General features: G+C 39.3%; 1 protein-coding gene and 1 non-coding gene across 2 annotated transcripts in view; both read left to right on the forward strand.

Annotated features, from left to right (window-relative positions):
* Positions 1–25,909, forward strand: part of HSD17B12 (hydroxysteroid 17-beta dehydrogenase 12) — a 137,136-nt gene extending 111,227 nt beyond the window's left edge. Inside the window, exons 7-11 of the mRNA XM_019746448.2 lie at positions 6,078–6,112; positions 12,999–13,080; positions 14,677–14,742; positions 24,047–24,196; positions 24,453–25,909. Coding sequence (XP_019602007.1) covers positions 6,078–6,112; positions 12,999–13,080; positions 14,677–14,742; positions 24,047–24,196; positions 24,453–24,557 — 438 coding nt within the window. The 3' untranslated portion in view covers positions 24,558–25,909. The remainder of the gene's footprint in view (positions 1–6,077; positions 6,113–12,998; positions 13,081–14,676; positions 14,743–24,046; positions 24,197–24,452) is intronic.
* On the forward strand, positions 218–319 carry LOC141572506 (U6 spliceosomal RNA). Its single transcript, XR_012497836.1, has one exon. It is a non-coding gene; the product is annotated as a U6 spliceosomal RNA (small nuclear RNA).

Raw genomic sequence — 25,909 nt, forward strand, 5'->3', positions numbered from 1 at the left:
ATTTAAAAGGAGAAGCCACTGAACAATGCGAAAGAATTTAACTTTTTCATAAGAGGACTTAGGTCTTTGCTGATGGATCATTTGATCAGTGGGCACTCAAGAAATATTTCTGGCCTTTTAATATTATAGCCAGGCACTGAAAACACTACTTCTTTCTTTGTGTTAGTTTATTAAAACGTCTTGAGTTTTAATGCACATGTATAAAGAATATATTTTGGTGCTTGCTTCAGCAGCACCTACATTAAAATTGGAATGATACAGAGAAGATTAGGTCCTGCGCAAGGACGACGCACGAATTTGTGAAGCGTTCCATATTTTTTTTATGTTAACTAAACTTATTGTAGTAATCTTTTGTATATATAATATGTATATATATCAAATCATTATGTTGAACATCTTAAACTAATACAAAATTATATGTCAATTGTATCTTAATAAAACTGGGAGAAAAATAATGTATTTTGAACATGTCCAGACATTGAAGACCATCAAAAACATATTTAATGTTTAGCACGCTGTTGATGTAATTTTGTGAGTAAGATGAGACTTTATGGGGTTTTATTTTGTCTGATCCATTTTCTCGATAATTTTTGCCATTCAAAAAGGAGACATTTGATATGTGACATGCATACAGTGTAAGGAAAAAAAATAGCTCCCTATATATGCATTTGTATTGCCTCACTGTCCCGGGTTAAAGTCATATTTCTTTGTGGTTTTTTTTGTTTTTTTTAGATTTTATTGGGGAAGGGGAACAGGACTTTATTGGGGAGCAGTGTGTACTTCCAAGACATTTTTCCAAGTCAAGTTGTTGTCCTTTCAGTCTTAGTTGTGGAGGGCGCAGCTCAGCTCCAGGTCCAGTTGCCGTTGCTAGTTGCAGGTGGCACAGCCCACGACCATCCCTTGTGGGACTCGAGGAATCGAACTGGCAACCTTGTGGTTGAGAGCCCACTGGCCCATGTGGGAATTGAACCGGCAGCCTTCGGAGTTAGGAGCATGGAGCTCTAACCGCCTGAGCCCCTGGGCCAACCCCCAGTAATATTTCTTATTGGACTGTATTTAAATGTGTAAATGGATGTCTTGGAAAAAATCTGAATTGAACTTTAAAACTCTGCACGACCACTTATTAAATTTTCATATGGTGCTGAGATCCCTGATCAGAATAAAAGAATCCGTCAGCAGATATTGTAGACTTTCCTGGTCGTTCTCTAGGTAGATTGCTGCCTACAAAGCCTGTCCCTTCTCCCCTCCTTTTGTGTAGGAAAGCTAAACAGCCAGTGGCCACCCTGTGAACTCCGCTTAGCTACTTTGCAGTTTACAAGTCTCATTTCCGTGTTACAAATGTGTGTGCACATGCACGCACACGCACATACCTACCTACCCCTGGGCGAGAACATTTTTATTATTAGTCTTCTACTTCCTTATTCTGTTTTTGGTGATCTCAGGACTTTGGGGAACTGAATAATAGCTTCTCTTCACAGAATGCTTGGGGACCTCTTTATAAAACATTAGCTAAGCATTGTGGTCCCCTGATGAACTGTGCTAAATAAAAAATGTTTTTAGATATTGCTAAAAATGCATATAATCTATCCTTAAAATACTCCACAATGGTTAATATGCCTGATGTACATCTGTTTTGTACGAGCATGGGAAGCTGTCCATGATGTAGTATGATACACAAATCGCCTGACATATATTACAGGAAGCACATACTTCTTTTTATACTTCATCCACTCAAAAAAAAATTTTAATGCATCACTTCCATAGCATACATTGTAGTTTTTGGTAGCTATTTGCATTTTTGCATCCTATTCCTTCGACTAGAATTTTTCTTCTACCTAGGGAACTCCTATATATTCTTCTAAAGGTAATCTGTGAAGCTCTGTCCAATTCCCCAGACACAACCAGTCCTAAGCAGTGGTGCCCTCTGCCATTGCCCTATTGTACCACTCATACCACTCAAATCATTTGTTTATATAAATAATTTGTTTATATAATGACTTGTTTATATAAATATCTGTTCTTCTGCTAGATAGTGAGTTCTCATTACCGAGCCTGGGTTCGAGTACATCCATGGCCTGGTCTGAACATAACAATGGCGTCTTTATTACTTCGTGTTGCTCTAGGCCACGAGTTGATCTGCATAGAGCATTTGGGGAGCTCCTGTGTTTGATAAAGTAACATCACATGTATTTCCTGATTCCAGTTCTTTAATTCTTATCCATATGATTATTGAGATTTTCTTTTCAAAAACAGCTTTGAGGGATAATTTACATGCCATAAAATTCATCCATTTGAAGTGTACAATTGAGTGAGTTTTAGTAAATTTATAGAGGTGTGCAATCATCATTACAATCCAATTTTAGAACAACTCTATTACGCCAAGAGGATCCCAACTGAGGTATTTTTAAATATTGATGGGACTGTCCAGAAACTTCTGTGTGGAGTTGAACTGGATGACCTTAAAAATGTGTCTTTTTTTTTTTTTTAAATTGGGGAATATTGGGGAACAGTGTGTTTCTCCAGGGCCCATCAGCTCCAAGTTGTTGTCCTTCAGTCTAGTTGTGGAGGGCGCAGCTCAGCTCCAAGTCCAGTTGCCGTTTTCAATCTTTAGTTGCAGGGGGTGCAGCCCACCATCCCATGTGGGGATCCAACCAGCAACCTTGTTGAGAGCTCGCGCTCTAACCAACTGAGCCATCCAGCCACCCCTCCGTGGGCTTAGAGGCAGCTCTTTGTCTTCAATGCAGTTGTGGAGGATGCAGCCCACCATCCCATGTGGGAATCGAACCGGCAACCCTACTGTTCAGGGCTCGCACTCTAACCCATTGAGCCATCCGGCAGCCCCTGTCATTGTTTTTTTCTCTAAACTGTGTAGGGCACAACATGCTTATAGGAGGCCTAGATACTTGTGGTGCTGCATCCTTAAAGAACAGTGCATGCTAGCAATAAGGAACATAAATTTCCTTTCAGGGACATACTCTGTGATGTGCTCTATGCTAGGTCCATTATATACCTTAACTTATTTGAGATTCAGAGTATGATAACCTATAATATAGATACCTGCTTCATTTAATACATAAGGACTCTGCAGAGGAGGACAAGAAACTACCTCAAGGTCACCCCGCCAGTAAGTAGAAGAGCCTGGATTAAAACTTTGGCCTGACGACATGCCACGCTTGCCTTAAACATTCAGTAGCTATATATTGAGCAATGCCTATGCTCATATAAAAAGACAAATCTTAGGAAACATATAAGCAAATTTGAAGAGTTATTATTTAATCTGAGAAGAAAAGAGGTGACTGTGTTGAAAAGATAAACTCTGAAGTCAGCTTTTTCTTTGTCTTTGTTCCACGTAGTTTAGTTTGAGGCCCAGTGGACATATTCTGAATTGGGTCAAGCAAACCTAGAAAAAAGAAATAGGATTGTGTTTTAAAAGCAATAAAATATTGAGGCCATTGGGGCTGTCAGCATAATTTCTGATTAAGTTTGCTTTGGGGATTATTTCTTTTTTAAATCTTAAAATATTAACATTGGTTGGTCTTTAGCAGTGCAAATGGTCAATTATATTAGTTAGAATACTGGTTTGGTTGATCCAGGAATGGAGGGAGATGTAGTATTTCTCAGATAAAAAGCTGGGTAAGTAATCACAGTTTGGCATAGTAGCTCCACAATCAGTAAGGATCCTGCTTCTTTTTATCTCATTGCTCTGCTTCTGTTAGCACATGGCTTTCTTCTTAGCTGTTTTAGCTCCTTCTATCACATCTATTTTCTGTCCGTGAAGAGGAGGAATAAGCCAAGAGAGGGACATCCTTTTTTTTTTTTTCTCCTTGACAAGGAAGTTGCATGTATTTTACTTGTATTCACATCTTATTAGATGAACACAGTCATAGGGCCACATTCTCTGAGAGAGGAAGTAGAAAATACAGTTTCTGTGGAGGGCACTGTGGCTGGAAAAGAGGCCATATATACAACTGAAAATTCAATTTTTAGGTATTATGGAAAGAATGAATGTTGGAGGACAATTGGCAATCTCTGCACCATTCTTCTATGAAGATGAGTTTAATATGAAAAGTGCAGACTTAAAATGTAAGAAGGAGGGAGATACGGAATGCTTTAGACCAAACTCTTTCTTATGGTCTCTTTTTCATCTGTGCTAGAAGATGTGGCCAAATCCAGGGACTTCTGTTGAAATGATTCTCCTAGGCTTTGAAGATACTTCTTTTTCTGTTTCAAAGTGGGTAGTCTATCTTTTATGACACAGTGTCAATTTGAAATTGTGTTTTTGCTAGATAAGAGTTTGCTACATCTTCAAGGTTGACATCTGGGTTTGGAGTACTTTATCTTGGTATAGCCTGGATACATTTTTTTTTCTTTAAAATATTTCTAGCTGAGTGGTATTCCATTGTATATGTATATACTACATCTCTTTATCCATTCATTTCTTGATAGGTGCTTAGGTTGTTTTCATATCTTGGCTATTGTAAATAATGCTACAGTGAACACAGAGGTGCATATATCTTTTTGAATTAGTGTTTTCATTTTCTTTAGGTAAATACCCAGAAGAGAACTCGCTTGATGTATTTCTTGATATAGTTTTATTCTTAATTTTTTGGCGAACCTCCATACTGTTTTCCATAGTGGTTACACCAATTACAATCCCACCAGTAGTGTATGAGGGTCCCTTTTCTCCACATCCTCTCCAACACTCGTTATATCTTGTCTTTGATAATAGCCATTCTAAAAGATAAAATCTTGCCATTTGCAACAACATGAGGATATTATGCTAAGTGAAATAAGTCAGATGGAAAAGGACAAAAACCATATGATTTCACCCACATGTGGATTGTGAAACAAAAGAAACAAAGGAACAAATAAAAACAAGTTCATAGACAGACAACAGATTGGTGGTTGCCACCAGGGAAGGGGTTGGAGGAAGGGTCAAGTGGGTAAAGGAGGTCAAATACATGGTGACGGATGGAAACTCAAATTTTGGCGGTAAGCACACTATGTAGTGTATACAGATATCAAATTACAATGCTGTACACCTGAAACTAATGTTATTAAGTAATGTTACCTCAATATAAATAAATACATACATACCTACCTATCTACATACATACATACATACATACAGCCCGTGGGGGGATATTTCTAGGAAAAAAATTTATCAGAATTCTGTTTTAATTAACAGGCTTAATTAAATAACAGAATTAATTAAATTAAACCTAGTATTCAGATAGAAAGCTTAAAATTCCTCTGCTTAGCATACATGCAAACTTTTCTGTGACAAAACAGCATTTGTTTCTTAGAGAAGTAGTGATATCTAGGAGTGAAGAATTCATGTTTTAACCTCAGGATTTTATGATGTTGCCTTGACTACGCCAGTGGATATCTTAACTTTTCTTAGTCAATAATGTCGTAAAACAGTTTAGAATCAGTGTCTCTCATCATCTTCTATGTATTTAGCCAACAATTATGAAGTCCTTTAAAAATGCAAGTGTCTTGTTTTCATTATTGGTAATTTGAGATCACAGATAACCTCAAGTTTCTTTAAGGATGAGTTTTGCTTACAAGTAGCAAGAGCAACAAGAGAAACGAATGTGAAGATATGCTTAATATTTGCAAACGTGTGACTTTATGGTATTCTTCTGAAGAGTTTTTTTTTATAGGAAAAGATTATTCAAGCTCTTGAGATTAGAAAATTTAAGTAACCTTGGTAGGCGGGATATTTCTTGTGATAACCCATGTTCTTTTCTGAGAATGTATTTTGGGACACGTAGATGTCAACATAAATCCTTAATTATTTGAAGATCTCTATGCCAGTATTATATACCATTAGGTAAGACTAATTTCAGCCAAGTTCAGTGCAAGTATTCCCAGTGTTATCTCCAGTAATTTCATCTGATTCCTTTTCTTGGTATAGCCAAATTACTTGGCATAGACTATACAAAATAAACTGCTGTCTATAGAGGTGGTAAGTGGTTTTGTGATTCCTTTCTTGTTTGTGTGGGTGGGTTCTCTTCACTCTTTATCTATTGCATCCTCAACCATCACGAATGTTTTGTTTTTCTCTTTTGCAGATGACAAGATTGGTGCTGCCTGGCATGGTAGAAAGGTGAGTCACGAGCTCACACAAACAGTAGAGAGACAGAGCTCATAATTATTTATAGGGAGAATCCTTTCTTTGTAAAATTCACTGAAGTGACTAATGAACCTATCCTCCATGTCTTAGGGACAGAGTGATGTGCTGAGTGAGTCACACAGTAGAGCATGAGTCATCTGATGGTGGAGGCTTTTTCCACTCGATTCCCTTTTTATTTCCCTCTCCAGGGTTGTGGTGGTTCCTTTAGATCAGGATAAAAAGTCTGCCTGAGTCACCATCACTAACTCAATTGCCTGCTAGTCTGAGGGGGCGGATAGAGTTTCTGGGATATTCCCGGGAATACCTTCTTAGAGCTGTATGCTGTCAGAGTCAACCAGTGGAGTTTCATGAAGCAAGACCCCATCCTCTAATTTTTCAGTTCTTATTGGGAGCATGGATGTATGAGGCATTTAGGCGTAATATAAAGTGATTATAAGATGTCAAACCCACTCTTAGAGGAAAGGCTGTGTCCACTAGACTCATTGTTCCAGTTTAAATTGGGTTTCACTAGGATATGCTGGATGTCTTCATTTTCCTTGAGAAATGTGTTGTTGATTTCTTACATTTGAAATAGCATGAAGCATAAAATTGTAATTAAGCTCTTTTGCTCCCTTGGAAAAGCCCAAGTGATGGCTAGACTTTCAAAAAAAAACCTGTTGAAAAGCGCTGGGCTTGCATCTTCAGCTAGCTTGCTCATTTGCTAAATTTAGAGCTTCCCAGTCATCCTCTTCTGCAAAATAGCTTTGAGTTTGGAAGATATCCATAGGAATCACAGCTTTGAAAGGGAAAACTCAATGACCCTACTTCTGTGCAGAAACCTCTATGACCAGCTTCAGGCAGGGATTACAGCTCATGTTTATGGAATACATATTGAGTGCCAGGTGTACTGAGAACTTGATATGTGTTAACTCATTTAACTTTGATAGTCTCCCACCATTGTACAGATGAGGAATCCATTTTGGGGGGGGGGTGGCGCATCTACAGAGACCAGTTGAGAAACTGCTTCTTAGCAAGGCTTTTGTTTGTAATTCCATTTTATATGCAGTTTTGTATATTCTAATTGCTTTATTTGAGTAAAATTTCCCTTTAAAACCTTCAGACTGCTTGTTGTTGGTTGATCATGGGAGTGTGCCATGTGTGTCAGATACGGAAGTGACAGTGGTCAAACCAGACCAGAGCCCAGAAAGGTGCAGAGAATTACAGCAGACAGAGTAGAACCCAGGAGGGATGAAATTTGGGCTATTATCTTAATCCTAGTTTTGACATCTGCAAGTGACATGGTATTAATTTAGGATAGTAAGTCCATCCATTAAAAAATACTTATAAACCACAGAGGTGTTGTAAAAGGAATTTTTAAGTGTGTTGGTATCTCAAAAGAGATAAAGGTTGTGAAATCATTTGCAGATCACGAAGTATTGGATTTAAAGAGTACTTTAATTGTAACTAGAATTCAGTACTTTAATTGTAACCCCCCCCCCCATTTGACATAAAAAGTGAGACTCAAAGAAATTGAGTGCTATGAAGCTATATAATTATTTAGCAAATGCACAGACATAAGGTACCAGGAGCTTGACTCCTGTCTCTGTAGGCCTAGCAGTCATGAACACAGAGCAAAGGATGGGTGCGTGCAACAGGTATTCCCTGAGGAGTTTTTCATAGCATGTGCAGATGCCCTGGATCTTTGCCTTTAAGAAATCAGGTTGATTTTAAACTGAGGTTGAGAAATGAATCTGGGGGAAAGCTATCATAGGCTGGATTGAAACTGATGTGAACGTGATCGTGGCACTTGCTAAGAACTAGTAAGAAATAACAGACCACCCGAGAATCTCAGCGGCTTTGTACCATAAAGGTTGATCTTTCTCCCTTCACATCACAGCCAGTGTGGATCAGTGGTCGGGACTCTACTCCACCCAGTCAGTCGTTCAGGGGCTCAGGCTCCTTCCATCTAGCGCTCTGTTCTTCTTCCCTTGGGCCTTGCAGCTCTCTGCTGAGTCCTCTGGATCCAGCCAGCAGATGAGTTAGGATAATAAGGATGATTTTAAGGGAGATTTCATGGGCCAGGCCCGGAAGTGGCGTACATCACTTCTACCCATATTCTGTTGTCCAGAACTCAGTCAGAGGCTATACCTAACTGCACGGGAGGCCAGAAATATTGTTAATTGGGTGCTCAAGAGGAAAGAAAAACTCCAAGTTAATAGCTCATCTGATAAGCCTCACACACTAAGTGATTTTATTATAGCCAGCCCTTTACACTGTCTAAATGGCGTATTTCCTTATGGTGGTTTCCATAGGATTTGTATCTCCATTGAGTAACAACAGAGTCCTTTACAAAGATCCTTTGTTGCTCTTGTTTTCTCCTGTCACTGAGATTCTACCTCTGATGTATGAGATTTTCCAAACCCTCTAGAACTATAGCTGAGGGTCAACTGACCATCACTAAATAAGTATCTGTAATCAAACTAAGGTATCATTACCATAGAGGTAGAAAGTACATAATTACATTATAGAGGAAACTTGCTCTTTCCACTTCCCTGGAATTATAAACATTGTGTACAGCTGGAGCCAAGGAGGTGGTTGCCATGACAACCATGCAAAAGCTAAAAATAGCCTCTTTCATACTGTATTGCTTAAGGTGGAATTATGACATGTTATGGTGTTTTAGGGCAGACGATTCTCTTTCATGTGGTAAATGTTTGCAAACTTTCTTCAACAAAGCCATATTTGCATAGTATACGTGGATTGCTAGTTCTAACTATATACCTGACCCCTGTATTCCAGGATTCTTGTCTGACATTGAACTCTGTTTTGATATGTTTCTCAGTCTTTGAGAGTCTGTTGGGAACTGTTTGTTCCAATTTCAGTATTATGTTTAAGCTTAAAAAAAAAAAAAAGTAATGACTATCCAAGAGCTCACTTACGCATTCCCTGATAAGAAATGGAAGTATGAAGACTTGGATAGAGTCTTTTTTTACACAGTCTCCCTTGTCTGCCATCAAACTCTATGTGCAGTTCACTGTCCACAAGGGGATTGAGCCCGTGTTCCAGTTCTTCACAGCATTTATACCTCCCCACTCCTCTTCTTCCTCGCAGGATGGGGCAGTGATGAGGTTCCTGACGAAGGCAGAGATCAGTGACTTATTTCAAAGGAGACCTGTCACTTCCTCTGTGACAACAGTATGTTTCTAGAGCGGTGGACAAGGGTACACAACAGTCTGAGGGAATAGTGGGACATTCATAGAAGAATAAAGGCTTGGCTTTTTTTTTTTAAATCCAGGTGACAATGAGTGAGTGTTGTGACTGGGAATTTCACAGCTCTAAGGGAATTCTACTGGACAGCACACCTATAGGAAGCCATAAATGTAAGCTGCTGAGTTTTGTAGGGTTGGGCGAGTTTAACGTTTGGCTTGTGCAAAGGCTAGTGATAGAAGAGAAAAGGGGCTTCCTTATCAGCGTTGGTGCTTTCTGCACTGTTTTCACAGTATTTTAATTCTAGTAGATCCTCAATAATTCACACCCCTGAGACACCATCGTGTGGCTGTTAGCAAGTATGCAATGTGATGAGTTAAGAATGTTGTATCACAGAAAATATTACTTGTTTGTTTGGATTATGTGTCATAACAAACTGGAAATATCCTGAAATATGAGCAATATGAGTCTTCATTCTAGAACTTCAGCAAATATTCTTAATGTACCTTCCAATCTTAGAATTGTTCCCCAAGTCCCCGGAAAATGAGAGATTAATCAGGGTTTGGTTTTGTGTTTGTTTCTGGGTGCAATTAAGCGCAGCCCATTTTGTCCTTCTGCTTGATGTAACAGAGTTGTCATGAGTCTGGCTGTGCCATGGAAACTGGTCTGACGTCACTAGCTCTGCTTAGATAGAGGATTAGAGCTCGACAAGGTAGCTGCTTTTAAACACGAGTCCTTTGTGCTTCACAGTCCCAGATGTGCATCCCCATCTCTGCATAGCGAATAGACCCCATGTACTGTACAAGGATTAATGCAGCTATCCCGGTGTGTTATTTATGATTCAGTCAAAACTAAGTTGAATATTATTATCCTTGGAGAGAAAGAGAATTTTGTGCTGTCTTGTGTGTGGGCGTAGGAGGAAAGCTTTTGCTAGACAAACAAATATGTGTCTCTTAGTAGCATGGAGTTTTTGTAGAAGGGGTGTTTTCTCCACTGTCATTTTAGTACAGTTATCAATGCTTTCCTTTTATTTACTTAGGTCTAGTGCATTCTCGATTTATACTTCGTTGGTCTTGGGTTTGTTTTTAATAATATTTTAGAGTGCAGATACTGTGTTTTGAATAAAGTACCCTCAAATTCTATCTCTTCACTCCTTCAAACTAACTCTACCTCCTAGAAATTTTAATTAGGGTACAAATATTTGAGAAAGACATCTCAGTTGCCTCAAGGAGTAAACAAGGAGCATACCTGCATAATTGTGACCTATTTGATTACTGGTCTACTATTTTTGGAAACGGGAAAGAAGTTTTTGTTACCTTTAAATGAATTTTCCTGTATTGAAATCATTGCTTTGGTGAGTGAAGTTTTAAGAGTCTATTTTGGTGAAGTCAAGATCTACGTTTTACAATGAATTTGATAACATTAAAACTTTAATTTTGGAAGCCTTTTCAGTTGTATTTCATTTGTGAGGAAGGAAATGAAAAGATTTGTGTTCAAGGGCACATGTAGCATCCCCAGCCAGTTTGAGCATAATGGAGCACATAATCCAGCTGATGAAACCAGCAGGGATAGGCTTCAATGAAAAACATCATCACCAGCAACTATTTCTAACTGGCTTTTTCTTCACTTGCTCGGAATCAGTAAGGACATAACAATTCCTGGTTATATGCAAAAAGGTTAAAATAAAACACTACCTAATCTGACAAGGACATTTGGGGCTCAGAAAAGGAGGGTAGGGTGCAACTTGTCAGGATTTTGGGTTACTGTTCAGAAAGCATATTGTGTTACAGAAAATACACTAGCTCCTTTAGCTTTCGTTTGATTGGGGTCTGCTCTGAGCTTAGAGGTGGCGTATTCCAATATATCATAAATATATTTCTCTTCCCCCCGCCTTTTTTTTTTTTTTTTTACAGATTTATTGAAATACATTTCACATACCATAAAATCCACCCATTTATAAAGTGTACAATTTGGTGTTTTCTTTTTGGGTTGAAGGTCCAAGTATATTCACAGAGCTGTGCAGCCATTACCACATTCTAATTTCAGAACACTTTCAACATCCTAAAAAGATAAAGATATTTTAAACGTCGTACTTTAATACTATATTAAACGTGTCCAGTAACAAAAGTGGTTTTTAGTCCATTTTGATCAAAGGAATATGTCACAAATACAGATAAAATGAAATTACTAGGTATGCATTGCTGATTCACTAGTTTTTATCTTGAGTGATTCGCTTCTAACTCCTGATAGACACTGGTACCTTAAAATTTAAAAAGAAAAGGCTTTTCTGTCTCTGTGAGAGACACAAGGACAAAATACAAGAGTGATACATCGACTAAATTCCAATTTTCTTCAAAACCTGAATTTAACATTTTTAAATTTGAGATTTGATTTCTTTGACCGAAATGTTAATAATGGATTTCACTGCTTAAGAAAGTGTGTATTACTAATAAGGACTTCAGTTTAAAAAACCAAAACAAAACAAAAAACTCTTTTCCAATGACACATTAAGCTGAGGATTCAGGCTTCCGTTTGCTGGTTGAAGTGGCATCTAGCCTAGAGGCTGGCAGATGGACTAGATGACCTTTGGGGATTATTTCTTTTCAGATTTATGTCTAAAATAACTTAGGTGCCATTTAATCATATTTCTCTTATTATTTTGCATAAAAGAGTCTATAGAGTACCTTTTTTTTTCAATAGAGAAAAAATAAGCCTTAAGGGAAGTAAGTACATTCAGACAAAGAATAATGAAAAACTGGGTTGAAGGTCCAAGGGATAGGTGGGGTCAAGTTGCAGTCATTGAAGAAGGGGACCAAACCCCAGGGGAAGCATGGATTTGCAGGGGCAAGAGTTGATTGTTCATTCTGTCTAAAATTCCTAAAGTCCTAATTCCACACTTTACCCAACCCATACATGCTTGGTAGGATATTTTCAGCACTGCTTTCCTCAAAGTAGTTTTCATTTATTTGTAGAATTAGTAATTCCTGGTAACTTGCAGTAGTCTCTAAAAGTTACAGTAGAAATTGAGGTTTGCCTTTTGGCAGAAGAATATGGTTTGATAAGTGTGATTTATCGAGTTGCACGATGTTCAAGTCAGATATCTCTTCCTTTAGCACCTGAATATCTACAACGCTGGGAAACCGTCAGTCATTGCCCCAAGGTTTTATTAAGTACCAGTTACTTGCTCAGGATTACGCTGTGTGCTTTGAGGAAAAGTGAGGACAAGGGCTGTGGTATCCAGCTTATGGTTTTAGGGAGAAAAATGTTTATACATACAGAATGATTAAATACACAGCGCGGTAGTATGCGATGCTATACCAAAATAAAAGCATGCAAGGAGTGAGTGTTTCTAAGAGTAAGAGTTCTTGGTGCTGTGGCCAGAGAAGCCTCATAGGGTAGAGATCAAGTGGAGGAGCCTGTAGATTTGATCTGGTCATGCCCTAGGTGACTAAGACTGAGAAATGAGCTAATTGCAAACAAGAGCTATTTTTAGTTGATTGAGTTATGCCTCATTCACTGACCAAGCACATCACATGCTGATGAAAGGCAAGGAGAGATGTGTGTTAGAAAAACAGCTGGGTCATTCTGTTTCAAATCTATAGCTCCATCTGTAATTTACAGACAATTGTGTATCTGATTTCATTCTGTTTACTTGGTATGTTTTCCTTTATAGATCTAAAGGGACAATTCTGAACATATCCTCTGCCTCTGGCATGAGGCCAACTCCACTGTTGACCATCTACTCTGCAACCAAGGTGAACAATTCTTGAGTAAATCATGTCGGAATAACAATGAGGACTAACTTTCAGTCTCAGAAATGAGCATAGAACTTTCTTGAAGGTATTTTCTTTGTAGTTTTCAAATGGAATGAGAAGAAAAGGAAAATACCCAAGACTAGTTTTAGGGGAGCCAGAGTCGGTTAGAACTGATGGGTATAAACTGTACAAATGGGACACCAAGATCTCAGATCCACAGATGCTTTTTTTCTCCCTGGTGTCTACTGGTGGTAAAGTTGGTATTTGTACTTTTCAGAGAGAGCTGGCCGAGGCCAGTTAGCTCAGTTGATCAGGACATGATGTTAATGGATCTAAGATTGGGGATTTGGTTCATGAATAAGTCACCTTCATACAGCATCAGTTCCACGTCTGCAGAACCAAGTAGAAGGATTGCAGCTAGTTAGCACATAAATACACCTAGTAGGTACAAGATAGATGGGGTGAGAGTGTGGGTACTTTGCCACATTATTCAGAATTCACAGGTGTTTATTGTCACTTCTGGAGCGACACAAGAATTTTCCAGAACTCTGTAAGATGTCATGATTTTATACATCACCATTCACCTCTTCACATTACTACTAGAATGCAGTTCCTCCTGCCTGCAGGTCAATAGCAACATCTTCATGTACCTTGTTGAGGCTTAGGATACATCTCTGAACTTAAAATAACCTAACCACTGAGATGCTGAAATTAAATAAACTTTTGGGGGAAAAAATGAGCAAACTTCAATCCCTAGTAAGAATGTGTAATATATCAGGGAAGGAAAAGAGCAAAACGCCTGCCTTCTTTTTCATTTGGCTTTTAGTCCACTGGAAACACATGAACTGGGACTACTGTCTTTTGAGAAAGCTTGGCAACACCCCCCACCCCTGCAATCTGCTTGCTTTCTGTATCTCTGAAACATACGGTGGGCATGTTTAAAATGAACACCACGTTTGCTTGAAGTGGTCGGTGAACTCCAACTGCTTGCCTATTCTGCTCAGCAGACAGAAGACTAATTATGGGGCCATTATTGATACTTGGCATTTCAAGACTGAGGTTGAGTCCACATTTAAAAAATGGTACATTATGTTTTACAAGTAGATTTAAAGTTGTGCTGTTGGAAGATGGGCTGTCAGGTTCATCTCGGCACTTCTTGGTTCCCATAGGACCAGGAGGGTACTTGCTCTTTTCGTCTCTTTATTGACAGCAAAATCCCCATAGAACAGAGTTGAACAGAATTTATATTGTGTTCCTGTTTGAATGGTACGTGGGGAGGAGGAATGCATCCTTCATTGTACAATAAAATATTTCTTCTTGGAGAGTAATTTTCCGAAAAAAGAAAAGGAGAACCTTTCCCAGTTAAATCAAAATTTGATCTGGATGTTATATTTGGTAAGAGAATACTTAATTTAGTGGCAGATAAAACCAACTTGAGGATTTTTTTGTGAAGGTCTCTTCTGCATTTGAAATTAAAAAAATGATTAGAAACTATAGCATTAAATGATTAGTTTATTATTTTTGTTTCCATGGCTACAAATCAGGCAGATTGATGTAATGCATCTGTGGTTTCTTCTCACTCCCACCCCCTCCCAGGCTTTTGTGGATTTCTTCTCTCTGTGCCTCCATGAGGAATATAGGAGCAAGGGCATCTTTGTGCAGGTGAGTAGAGTTTGTTTTAGTTAAGTATTCCTGTTTTTGTGTGGTTTCCACAGCAACTGTTGCCATCTTGGCAACAAAAGAAAATCCCGTTTCTAAGGAAGTGAATGTGACGTTAGCACACTTTCAAAGACATGGTGTCTTTTTTCTCTGTGCGCTTTAAGTCTAGATTTTAAGAAGTTATTCCCTAGAATTTTTCAGTAGGGATCCCCACAGTAGAACTGAATGTAGTGTAAACTGTTGAAGCATAATTACTGTAAGTTCTTACAGTTTTATTTTGAGAGAATTAGACTATCAGTCTCTCTCAGCTGCCAGGTATGTAAGTTGTGCCGTGACTGTTCCAAAGCCACTGTGTAATAGCCGCAAGAGAGGCTAGAGGGCTGAACATAACTGTCTTTACTACGGCAAGGATGACGGCATACACCGGGATGATCTAGATATGGAAGTGATTTTTAATTCTTTGAAAATTGTGGTAAAATATACATAGCAGAAAACACCATGCAGACATTTGTAAGTGTTCAGTTCAGTGGCATTGAGTACATATACACTGTTGTGCAACCATCATCACCATCCATCTCCAGAATGTTTTTATCTTCCACAACTGGAACTCTGTATCTAGTAAACAGTAACTCCCCATTTCCCCTTCCCCCAGCCTCGTGTCATGTCTGTGAATTTGACTACTCTAGGTACTTCATGTGAATGGAATCATACCGTATTTGTCTTTCTGTGACTGGATCATTTCACTCAGCATGATGTCTTCAAGATTCGTCCATGTTGTAGCACGTATCAGAATTTCCTTCCTTTTTAAGGCTGAATAGTATTCCCTTTTGTATGTAGAGACCACGTTGTGTTTATCCATTCCTGTGTTGATGGACACGTGTGTTGCTTCCACCTCTTGGTTACTGTAAATAATTCTGCTCCGAACATGGGTGTACACCTATCTTTGAAACTCTGCTTTCAGTTCTTTTGTCTGTGTACGCAGAAGTGGAATCGCTGGAGCATACAGGAATTCTTTTTTTGAAGGGGGGTGGGTTGCTTTACTGTTCTCCATAGCTGCTGCCCTATTTTACATTCCCACCAGCAGTGCACAAGGATTTCAGTTTGTCCACATCCTCAGCAATACTTGTTATTTTCTGTTGTTTTTTGTTGTTGTCGTTGTTTTAAATAATAACCATCCTAATAGGTATGAAGTGGGATCTCATTGTGATTTTGACTTATATTTCTCTAATGATGAATGATGCTGAGCACCTTTTCAAGTGCTTATTGGCCATCAAGTCCTTTGCCCATTTTGAAATTAGGTGGTTTGCTTTTTATTGTTGAATTGTAGGAGTTCTCTATATAGTCTGGATATTAACCCTTTATTAGCTAATATGTTTTGCAAATAGTTCCTCCCACTCTGTGAGTTGCCTTTTCACTCTATGGGTAGTGCCCTTGGATGCACAAAAGTTTTTAATTTTGATGTAGGCCAGTTTATTTTTTTTTCTTTAGTTGCTTGTGCTTTTCGTGTCCTATCTGAGAAATACCACTGTATAATGTCATGAAGCTTTCCACCAATGTTTTCTTTCAAGAGTTTTATAGTTTTAGCTTTTACATTGAGGCCTTTGTTCCATTTTGACTTAATTTTTATAGAGACCTTTGATTTTTATTATGTAGCTACCAGATACAATGCTGTGAAAATACAATACAAAACAGAAGAGGGAGCAAATGTAGGAGTTTTTATGGGTCTCTATCTCAAATCAGCTATTGTTCAACACAAAGAAATAATGGGTCACAGTCTTTCCATGCTCAGGCACATTTTGAACAATGTCTTGGGAGAAGTTGCATTTCTTACCTCCTTTCTGCTCCTACCCACCACCTGCCCCCACCTCTTCACACACCCAGTGTTCACTACAGCTTTCCTTCCTGTCGGCTTTCATTACTGTTACGCTTTTTGTACCCCAAAGCCCCAGATGATCAATCATCATAGTAATAGCTAATATTTGAGGGGACACTTTCCAGGCACGGGGCTATGCACTTCATGTGTATCCGTTTATTTCCTTGCATCTCAGAATGTGGTGTGATCATCATCATCATCATCTTTACATTTATGGAAATTGAGGCTTAGAGAGGATAAGTCACTTGCCCACCTTGAACCAGGACTCAGGCCCGAGTCTGTCTGGCAGCAAAGCCTTTGCTCTTACCCACACACTCCAGGCCCTGGGGACAGCGATGAGTTGGACCCACCTGTGCTCAAGTGGTGATGGAACCAGAAGGTGCCTGACTGCTTAGCTCCTTTCTTCCCTTGTATCTTTAGACAGTCAAGAGGGGCCTAAGTGTTATCTAGATGTAGCTTCTAAACCTTTTCATTCTTTGAGTCGATACTGGCGCTCCATCACCCACAGCAAGAGGGGCTAGTAGTTAGAGGAACGGTGCGGCCAATGTTTTGTCATCTTCCAGGGTCAACTTACAGCCTGTTTCCTTTAATCCCCGCACCTGAGGTCTTGCCCAAGGGACCCTCAGATGTCAGAGCCCTTTGGTGTTATTCTGACTTGCAACTGCCTGTACACAGAAGCTGCATTGGGGAGGATGGGGTTTTCGAGAACCATGACTTTTATACTAAACTACCACACTCGCCCTTTCTCCCTTCCTTGACACCAGTCATTTCATTCTAGTATCTCAGAGCTGTAGAATGTGTTGTGCTTTGCTAACAAGGAACAGTAAAGCATTCATGGGGGGTAAGACATCAATGCTGCTTAATATCGTGCCATTGTTTCATTCTGATGAACCATTGTAATCATGCTATTAATTTAAAAAATTTTAAACACCTACTGAGACTAGGCAGGAATCCTTTAGTCCACTGGCCGTGTGACCAGAAGCTGCAACTGTTTCAGTGACAAAAGGGAGTATTAGGCTTTGTGAGCACAGATGAGTGATTTCTAAAATTCTATGACTATACAAGACTGATTCCTTTCTCATTCCCACAACTTATTTCTCTCAAAGGTCTTTTCTCCTGATTTACTGCCTGTGAATCTGTTGTGATTGGAAGCTACTACAAAAATACATTAGCACTTGTTTTCCAAAATACTGTATTTTGATTATTTTCATTTTCCCTAATAATGAAGTATGCATTATGTAATTTCATCGATCATTGTCTTCCTTCACATGAATTCTTTCAGGGTTTAAATTGAGAATGAATTTGGTGAAAAAATAAAAATTCCTATGTTGGTGAAGGAAAGTACAGTTGTCATTTCTGTGTGAACACATCAGAATGCTGAAGTCTCGTGTCAGTTCTGACCAGACGGACAAAAAAAAAATCCAGTCTAAATGAAGCTTAGGGTTAAACATGATTGGTTCTTTGGTGATGTTTTATGTCTGCACAGTTTTTGGACTAGGAATCTTTACCAGCTCCTTTACCCTTCTACTCCATCCCACGTGCTGTTTCCTGGGTTATCTCGTTGCCATCCAAGTCAGGTAATGTTGCTTTCCTTCGTCGTGCTCCAGTGGCTACCCATCATGTGGAGGATTGAATTCAGACACCATAGGGCCATCGCCTGTCTTGCCCCTCCATTATCCCACCCTGTGCTCCAGCCAGAGTGGATGAGGTGGTGTCTAGGACTTGCCCTACCCTCTGCAGTGCCAGGGGCTGACTCCTCTGCTGGCATGCCCTTTCCCGAACTCTTCTCTAAATCTACACTCCACCTATCCTCCTGGTCCATTCACATCTGAGCCTGTGATCCCCTCCATCTTTCGGGACTCAGGCCACAGTTCACCTGCTCTGGGAAACCTTATCTCACCACTTGGCACATTTGGTTATGCCCTCCCTTCTGCTTTTGTATTTATTAAGTACGCCTGCCTGATGCTTTCTGGCCCTCCCCCCCACCCTGTTCATTGTAGTCTTGACAGCTGGGCTCTTTATCTAGTCTCTGTGTTGTTAATTCACGGCACACTGGAGACCTGCCTTTTGCTTGATGTCACGGAGGACTCCAATTATACATGGCCATGCTTTGCAGGCATCTGTTTTGAAGGCCTTTTAAGCTTCTTGTGTTGCTCCCATATGCCTCTGGTCTTGAGTTTTCAACCTCTACATCTAGAGGGCTGCCAGGCTAACGCTATGTTGCCAAGTTTCAGTTTCTTCTAGTCTTAGGAAGGAAAGTTATCTTTTTCAGCCTACCTCCATGTGAATGTACATCGGGTTGCTCTTTGGAGAGAGGAAGAGAGCATGTTTTTCAAATTCTAGGTGGTTCTGTGTTCAATCCCTTATTACTATGTTTTTCCTTTGCTTTTTCTCTTCCCACCTTTCCCTCAACTTGTTTCCTATAATTTTGTAAGAGCATTTAAAATTTCCTTCATGAATTCAGATTTGCCATTATATAAGCATGTCCTAGAAATGCAAATGAAGAGTAGCGACAACACGTGATATAAATTCCCTGGAAGTGAATTTGGGCCTGATAGGCTCTATTGATTTTTGAATAGAGGATAAGAAGTACATTCTTGTAAACCTTATCAGGAGTGTGCTCTGTCGGGGTGGACTATCTGTTCTCATTATTACCCTATAATTAAAGCACAGGCACAATTACGCTTCACTCTTTCAAAGGGCAAAGTCGTAAGTCATCTGACCGCCTAGTTGATGGGCCTCAGTATTAGACCCCTCCGTGTCCTGCACCGACTAACCATTAATGCTGAACACGCAAGAACTGGCGAACACTAAGATGGCACCCTAAAATTATACTTCTTGAACTCTTACTCTGGAAAGCTTTCACAAGCCTTCCTGTTGCTTTAGAAAGTTTCTATTTGGAAATAACTGCAAATCTCAGCGAAGTAGTAAGGATGAGAATAGTACAAAGAGCGCCTGCATGAATACCCATTACGCGGAATCGCTGATTGTTCATGTTTTACTCCATTTGTTTTACCATTGGAAAGTAAGTCGCATATCTCATGGTTCTTTACCTCTAAATACTTTAGTGTGTATTTCCAAAGAATAAGGAGCATCTTCTACAACCACAATACAGTTACCAACTTTAGAGTTAACATTGATACACTATTTTTATCTAATTTTCCATTTGTATTCCAACTTGTAATCCCCATAGGATTCTGTAGAGCATTTTTTTCATCCTAGGACCAGGTTTTAGATGGTTGTCCTATGTCTCTCGTTTTCTTTAATCTGGACCACATCCACAGCCTTTGTCTTTTATGACATTGATCATTGTGAAGAGTACAGGACTCCTCCCTGCTCTTGTTAATTGAACAGATCCTGAAATGGAAAACGAATACAGACTTAAGGAAGAAAAGGTTCCCTCAGGTGCCTCATAGAAGCTGCAGCCTCTGCCTTAAGAATCTGCGCCGGCTACACTGGTGAATTGAATACTCATAAAAGGCAGATTTGACACCATGTCTAGAATACCATATTGTGCAAATAGATTGTAGCCCCTGGATCCATGTTTTCCAAAGCATGGGTGTGAACTGTCCTGGTCAGTTTTTAAATTCGAGAAGGCATGTGTAGTCCACAGGTGACTACAGGAAAGATGCTCTACCGTGTGAAGTTACAGGATCCAGTGTTTGATCCTTAAAATACCCTGCATGCACCGTTGGGCATCCATCTTTCCACCATTCAATGGGATTTAAGTCATAGTAACCTTTCCGTTCTGAATCAGGGTCCTTCCGAATTGTTCTGTGAAGGCCACACACCTCAGCGCTACTCCAGTGGGTGAGAGAAAAGACACCAAGTTGTCTCCAGGGATTTTTTTTTTTTTTAAATAAGCTGAGCAAGGACAAAACATCAGCTTTGCCTTGTGACTTCGTTAATTATTTTCAGTTTGGGATTCTAATATGAAGACCAAGACACTTGCCCACATCTGTAGCTGTCAAGGTCCAGGTTGTTTCAAGGTGGCAGTATTTATAATGGCAAATTGTTGGGCTTTAAGCAACTTTGAAAATTTGTTCAGCCCAAAATACTTCCTATAAAAGTATAGGTACATTCCTGACCTAGTCACTGTAATGTTTCCCTGCGTAAGCAGGACGATGGATTAATTATTGCTTATTGGGTTTTTGTTTAATTGCGTAAGGATGTACCTGGGTGACATTTTGACGTGTAAGGTATTTCTTGACTTTTATGTAACTTGAAATACTCCTTTTGAAATTCTGGGCAAGTAGCTAGACCTGTAAGTTGGCCTTTGTTTAGACATGATCTTGCTTACACTTTAGAGTATTTAAAATTTTGGTTGAAACTTGTATATTACATTGTCCACTTCCTGGTATCATTAATTTTCTAGACCACAGCACTGGAATGGGACCCCGGTGCTGGTTTTCATCGTGGTCCATACCAAAGCGTTGCATTGCTGATGTATTCAGTAGTTCTTTGTGCTCCTATTATGTGCTAGGTACCTTTCTGTTATTTCTTTTTAAATTTTTTAAAATTGTATTTTCCAATTATAGCTGACATCCAACTTTATTTTGTATTAATTTCAAGTATACAGCACAGGGGTAAAATATCCACATAATTTACAAACTGACGCCCTCTCCCCCCCATCATTCCAGTACCCATCTGGCACTATACTTGTTACTACAGTATTATTGACTATATTGCCTATGCTGTACTTTACATTCCTACGACTATTTTGTATAAAGAACTCAACACCCTCCCTCCAAAAAAACCCCAAACAATCCAATTAAAAAATGGGCAGAGGACCTGAATAGACATTTCTTCAAAGAGGACAATAGACACATGAAAAAATGCTCAGCAGCACTAGCATCACTAGCAGCACTAGCATGTGCAAATAAAAACCACAGTGAGGTGTCACCTCACACCTGTCAGAATGGCTGTCATCAATAGGGACTGTTACAAACATTGGCAATGTAGCAGCAAATAAGAGCATGTCTCCATAGAGCTTACGTTCAAGCAGTGGATGCTGTCCGGTGATGCGATTTGGTTTTCGGTACTGCCTAGCCTCCCTCCTGCCACTGCTTCACACATACCTGATGTTCGAACCATCCTGAACTGCGTACAGTTCCCTGAGAACATCACACTCTCTCGTGTCTCCCTTTCTTTGCTCCTGCTGTTCCCAGTATCCAAAATGTCCTTTCCTCACTTGTTTACCTGGCAAACTCCTCCACTTCATTTAAGACTCAGCTCCAAAGTGACTTCATCTCTGAATCCTTTCCATCCTCTCCTAGGGACCGCTAATCACCTTGATGTTAATCCATTGTGGAGAATAGATACCCTTTTCAGAACAGAATTTACATTTCTTACTTGGGAAAACCTGACTTGGAATTCCTGGATATGTGTCTTGTCTCCACCTTCAGAGCCAGGAGGCCCTCTGGACCACTGTCTGGATGGTTTGGCTGAATGATGCGTTAACTTATGGCACCCTCAAGTGGTTCAGCCAGGCAGTGCGACTTAATTCCTCTACAGGATCAAAATAGTCCAGTGTATGCCATATGTGTGGGGGAGGAAGAGTTGGAATATCATTATGTAATTGGGAGGTATCGGCCCGTCTTTGTCTCGAGAGAAGCGCCAAACTTTGCAGTACCCTTAGCAGGTTTGTGATCCATATATGGGAACAGGTTTTTAATCTTCCCTTTTTTTGTAACCAGGAAATCTGAGGCGTAGAGATATGACATGGTTTTGCTTACGTCCCTTCCTTATTTGAGACAGTACATGCAGATACTCTCTTTTGTTTTGTTTGCTCCTCAGCTTGGTGAACAAACTTTTCTTCCCTTACCCATTGTGAGAGCGTCATTGAACTCTCTGCACTCTATACTGTGTGTTTAGTCGGAGATCTCTCTTTGGTTTGTGCTCTCATACATTGTATCCTTGCGGCAACATGATTTTAAAGTTAAAGACCTTTTTGACAAAGGTTTTTGCTCATTAAGTGAGGGATAAGGGTATAGTGATAATTGCAATAAACAGATTCTCCAAAACCAAAAGTCACATAATCACAGTTGGCTCAGGTGTTGAGGTACATTGGGAATGTTAATTTACTTGGTGTGGGTTTGTGGTTGCAGGGACTAAGGGAGAGAAAGATGGTGATTGACAGTAGTTGGGCCCTTAGGTTCTTGGTTCCTAACAGGCAGGCTGAAGTTCTAGCTCACCTGTTAAGGAGGGTCAGTTGTATTTCTTGACCCATTCTTGGGAGTGAGAAAAACACAAAACATAAAACAAAGAAACATAAATCTTAAGAGACATGGGAAGACTCCTTCTAGCTCTCTCAGCAGGAAAGAAATCCATAGTGCGAAATACATCTCAATTTTACTTCTACCTCTGGTGATGATGTTTTTGACTTTCACCACCATGTGTTGGAACAGATACTCTTTAATAGAAGTTTCGTTGTAATTCATACCCTTTCTTGCCACACGTGAGATGAAACAGAATACAGTCGCTTTTGGGTGAACATCCATACCCAAGTTATTTCAAACTATAGAAAGAACCTCTTATATCATGATTCAGGACTCGTTTTAGTAGGGTTTCCTTATTAAAGAGTTAAGCATATGCAAAATGTCAGAAGCCTAAGCAATCAAGAACCTAACACTAGTTAAGTTCCTCTAACAGGGAATGTTCAGATTTGTCATCCCACACCACTCCTGTCAAGTGTCTTTTAGTTACTTAAGCTGTTTCCATATTGTTATACTCTCTCCCCAACAAAGAAAAAAGAAGTAAAGGGAGGTGGTCCTCTCTTATCAATAGCAAAATTTATAAAACTCAGAAGCAGTTGTACACCTGAAATTTATATAATATTATTAATCAATGTTACCCCAATATATTAAAAAGAAAAGAAACTCAAAAGCAGATTGGTAAGAAACTAAGGAAGAAAAGTGGTAGCCCAAGGCTGAGAAAGTGAAATGTTTATTGTATAGGGACCAAAGCTGATAGAACAAGCTTAATTAACCGTAAATGAGGGAGAAAATTAGTATTCTGTCTTTAGGAGGATGAGATGTCAGAAACCTCCTACTTGGTGGTTCTGTTCAGTCAGAGTAGAAAGAGCAGCGTGTCCTGAAACTGTGCTTTCTAGGTTTATGTAATGCCTTCTTTTTAAAGGTTCAGAAAGTATTTTCTGCTTGTTTTTAACACTTTCTCTAGTCTCAAATTCTGTTTTATTGAGAGATTGATTTATTACAGTTTGTTTTATGTCGTGTGTTCTGTCACGCTGGCTTTAGATAGCTGCTTTTCTTGTTTCTCTCTCTCTCTAAAGACACAAACTTTATATTTCATCCACTGAGTGGATGAAATAGACGTTTCTGCCACTCAGAGCAATCAAACGTCACTGTGAATTCCAAGTTTATGGCCTTGTTAATCAATGGCTTTTTTTTGGGGGGGTGGGGGTTGCCCTTCTAGAGTGTCCTGCCATACTTTGTAGCTACGAAAATGACGAAAATCCGAAAGCCAACTTTGCATACACCTTCTCCAGAGACGTTTGTGAAGTCTGCGATGAAAACAGTGGGTTGGAAATCCCGAACCAATGGATACCCGGTCCATTCCCTTATGGTAGGTAGATTTTTAAGTCCCAGTCAGTACGTGGGTTTGGGGTTTTCTTTCCCATTGAGTCACAAAATACATCTGATATAACAACATGTATATATTGTCTAGACTTACTAATGAGTCATCCATTTTATTTTAAACACTCAAGCACTTTAAAAATCTACCTATAAATAAAACAATGTTATAGTAAAACATGACCATGTGCTTTAATTTAGCTCAAATTGTAGGCTATAATTACATATCTCTCCATTTCTTTTCCTAGGGTACAATAATCTCAGCCTTGCCTTCCTGGTTATATCTTAATGTCATCATGCGTTCTGTCAAGTCTACGCGGGCTCGCTATCTGAGGAAGGCCAAGAAGAACTAAGCATTGATAAGCGCATGGAGTGACGTGGCTGGATGCTCCAGCCTGGGCACGTTCACTGCCAGTCGCCAGCAGCTCCAAGAGCTGCAGTGTCATTTTAATCGTTACTAATAAGGCTAAATGTGGTCAGAATTGGGAAGAAAGCAGAAGTTTCTTTCAGGAGTTCTGACATATATTCTGGATGCTACCAGGAGTTATTTTGAAGTTTAACATAAATGCTCATATCAATTGGATATAAAATTAATATTAGCAAGGACAGCTTAATAGGCAGGAGCAGGATGATTACAAATCATAGAATGATAGAGTCAGACGTATGCTCCACATTTTCATCTGGCCCCAAGTGCCAATGATGATGATTCTTGTATTTCTTCTGGAACATTCTTTAAAAAGTCATGTGGCCAGCTACTCTTTCTTGTTTTTAACACTTTCAGGGGTGGAGATCAATTGATTCACTTATGGGAGGACATACTGCAATGTACATAGCTCTTTGTAAGGTTCTCTAAAAGCATGGCCCAATTTATACATTTATACGGAACTGTTCTTTCTCAAAGGTAGCTAATGACACAAAAATAATTCATGAAATAGGGAATTTTTTGACACACGAAGCCCATGAAAATATGGTTTTCTCTAATACATTTTCTTCTCAGTTAAATATGTAAATACTGAATGCTATATGGTATGATTTACAAAGCAAACAGGACAAAAAAACAGTACATTAGACTGGCAGCCACCGATGGTGTTGCTGAGCCCTGACCCAGGAAAGTAGTTTGCTTGGACCTCAGCACCTGGTTTCCGCACTGCATTAATACCACTTACATCTATGACAACAGGCTACTCGTAGAACAGTAATGATATCGGAGAAGTGGCATTATGTTTTTTAATTGGTACCCTATAGATACTGACATAATTACTTGTAATGAAAGATGATACAACCATGGTGTTGATTGAAAATATATTTCTTTGGTGCTGGAAATTAAGACCCCCTTTTACACTGGCTTAATGGAAATTAAGACTTACTTTTATCCTGCTACATGTTTGGGGAAGTGGCCAAGCAATAATTCAATATTGGGAAACATGCAACCGAGAAAGTAGGTCTTTACCCAGGCGGTGGTTCCAAGGCTCTGAGTTTTCAGCACCAGTAAATTCGGGGTGGGGGGGCGGGAATTAAATTGGGTCGTTTATGTGTTCCTAGCTTTTAATTTTGTCAGCTAATGACATAAAACAAAAACAGAAAAACCAAATTACCATCATTATATAAAACATAAGACCTTTTAGCATACAGAAAGTAGGAAGAACATAATTTAAAAATAAGGAATAGTCATTTAAATTGAATAAATTTAACTTCATGAAAAACA

Source organism: Rhinolophus sinicus, linkage group LG06, assembly GCF_036562045.2.
Source record: "Rhinolophus sinicus isolate RSC01 linkage group LG06, ASM3656204v1, whole genome shotgun sequence".
NCBI lineage: Eukaryota > Metazoa > Chordata > Mammalia > Chiroptera > Rhinolophidae > Rhinolophus > Rhinolophus sinicus.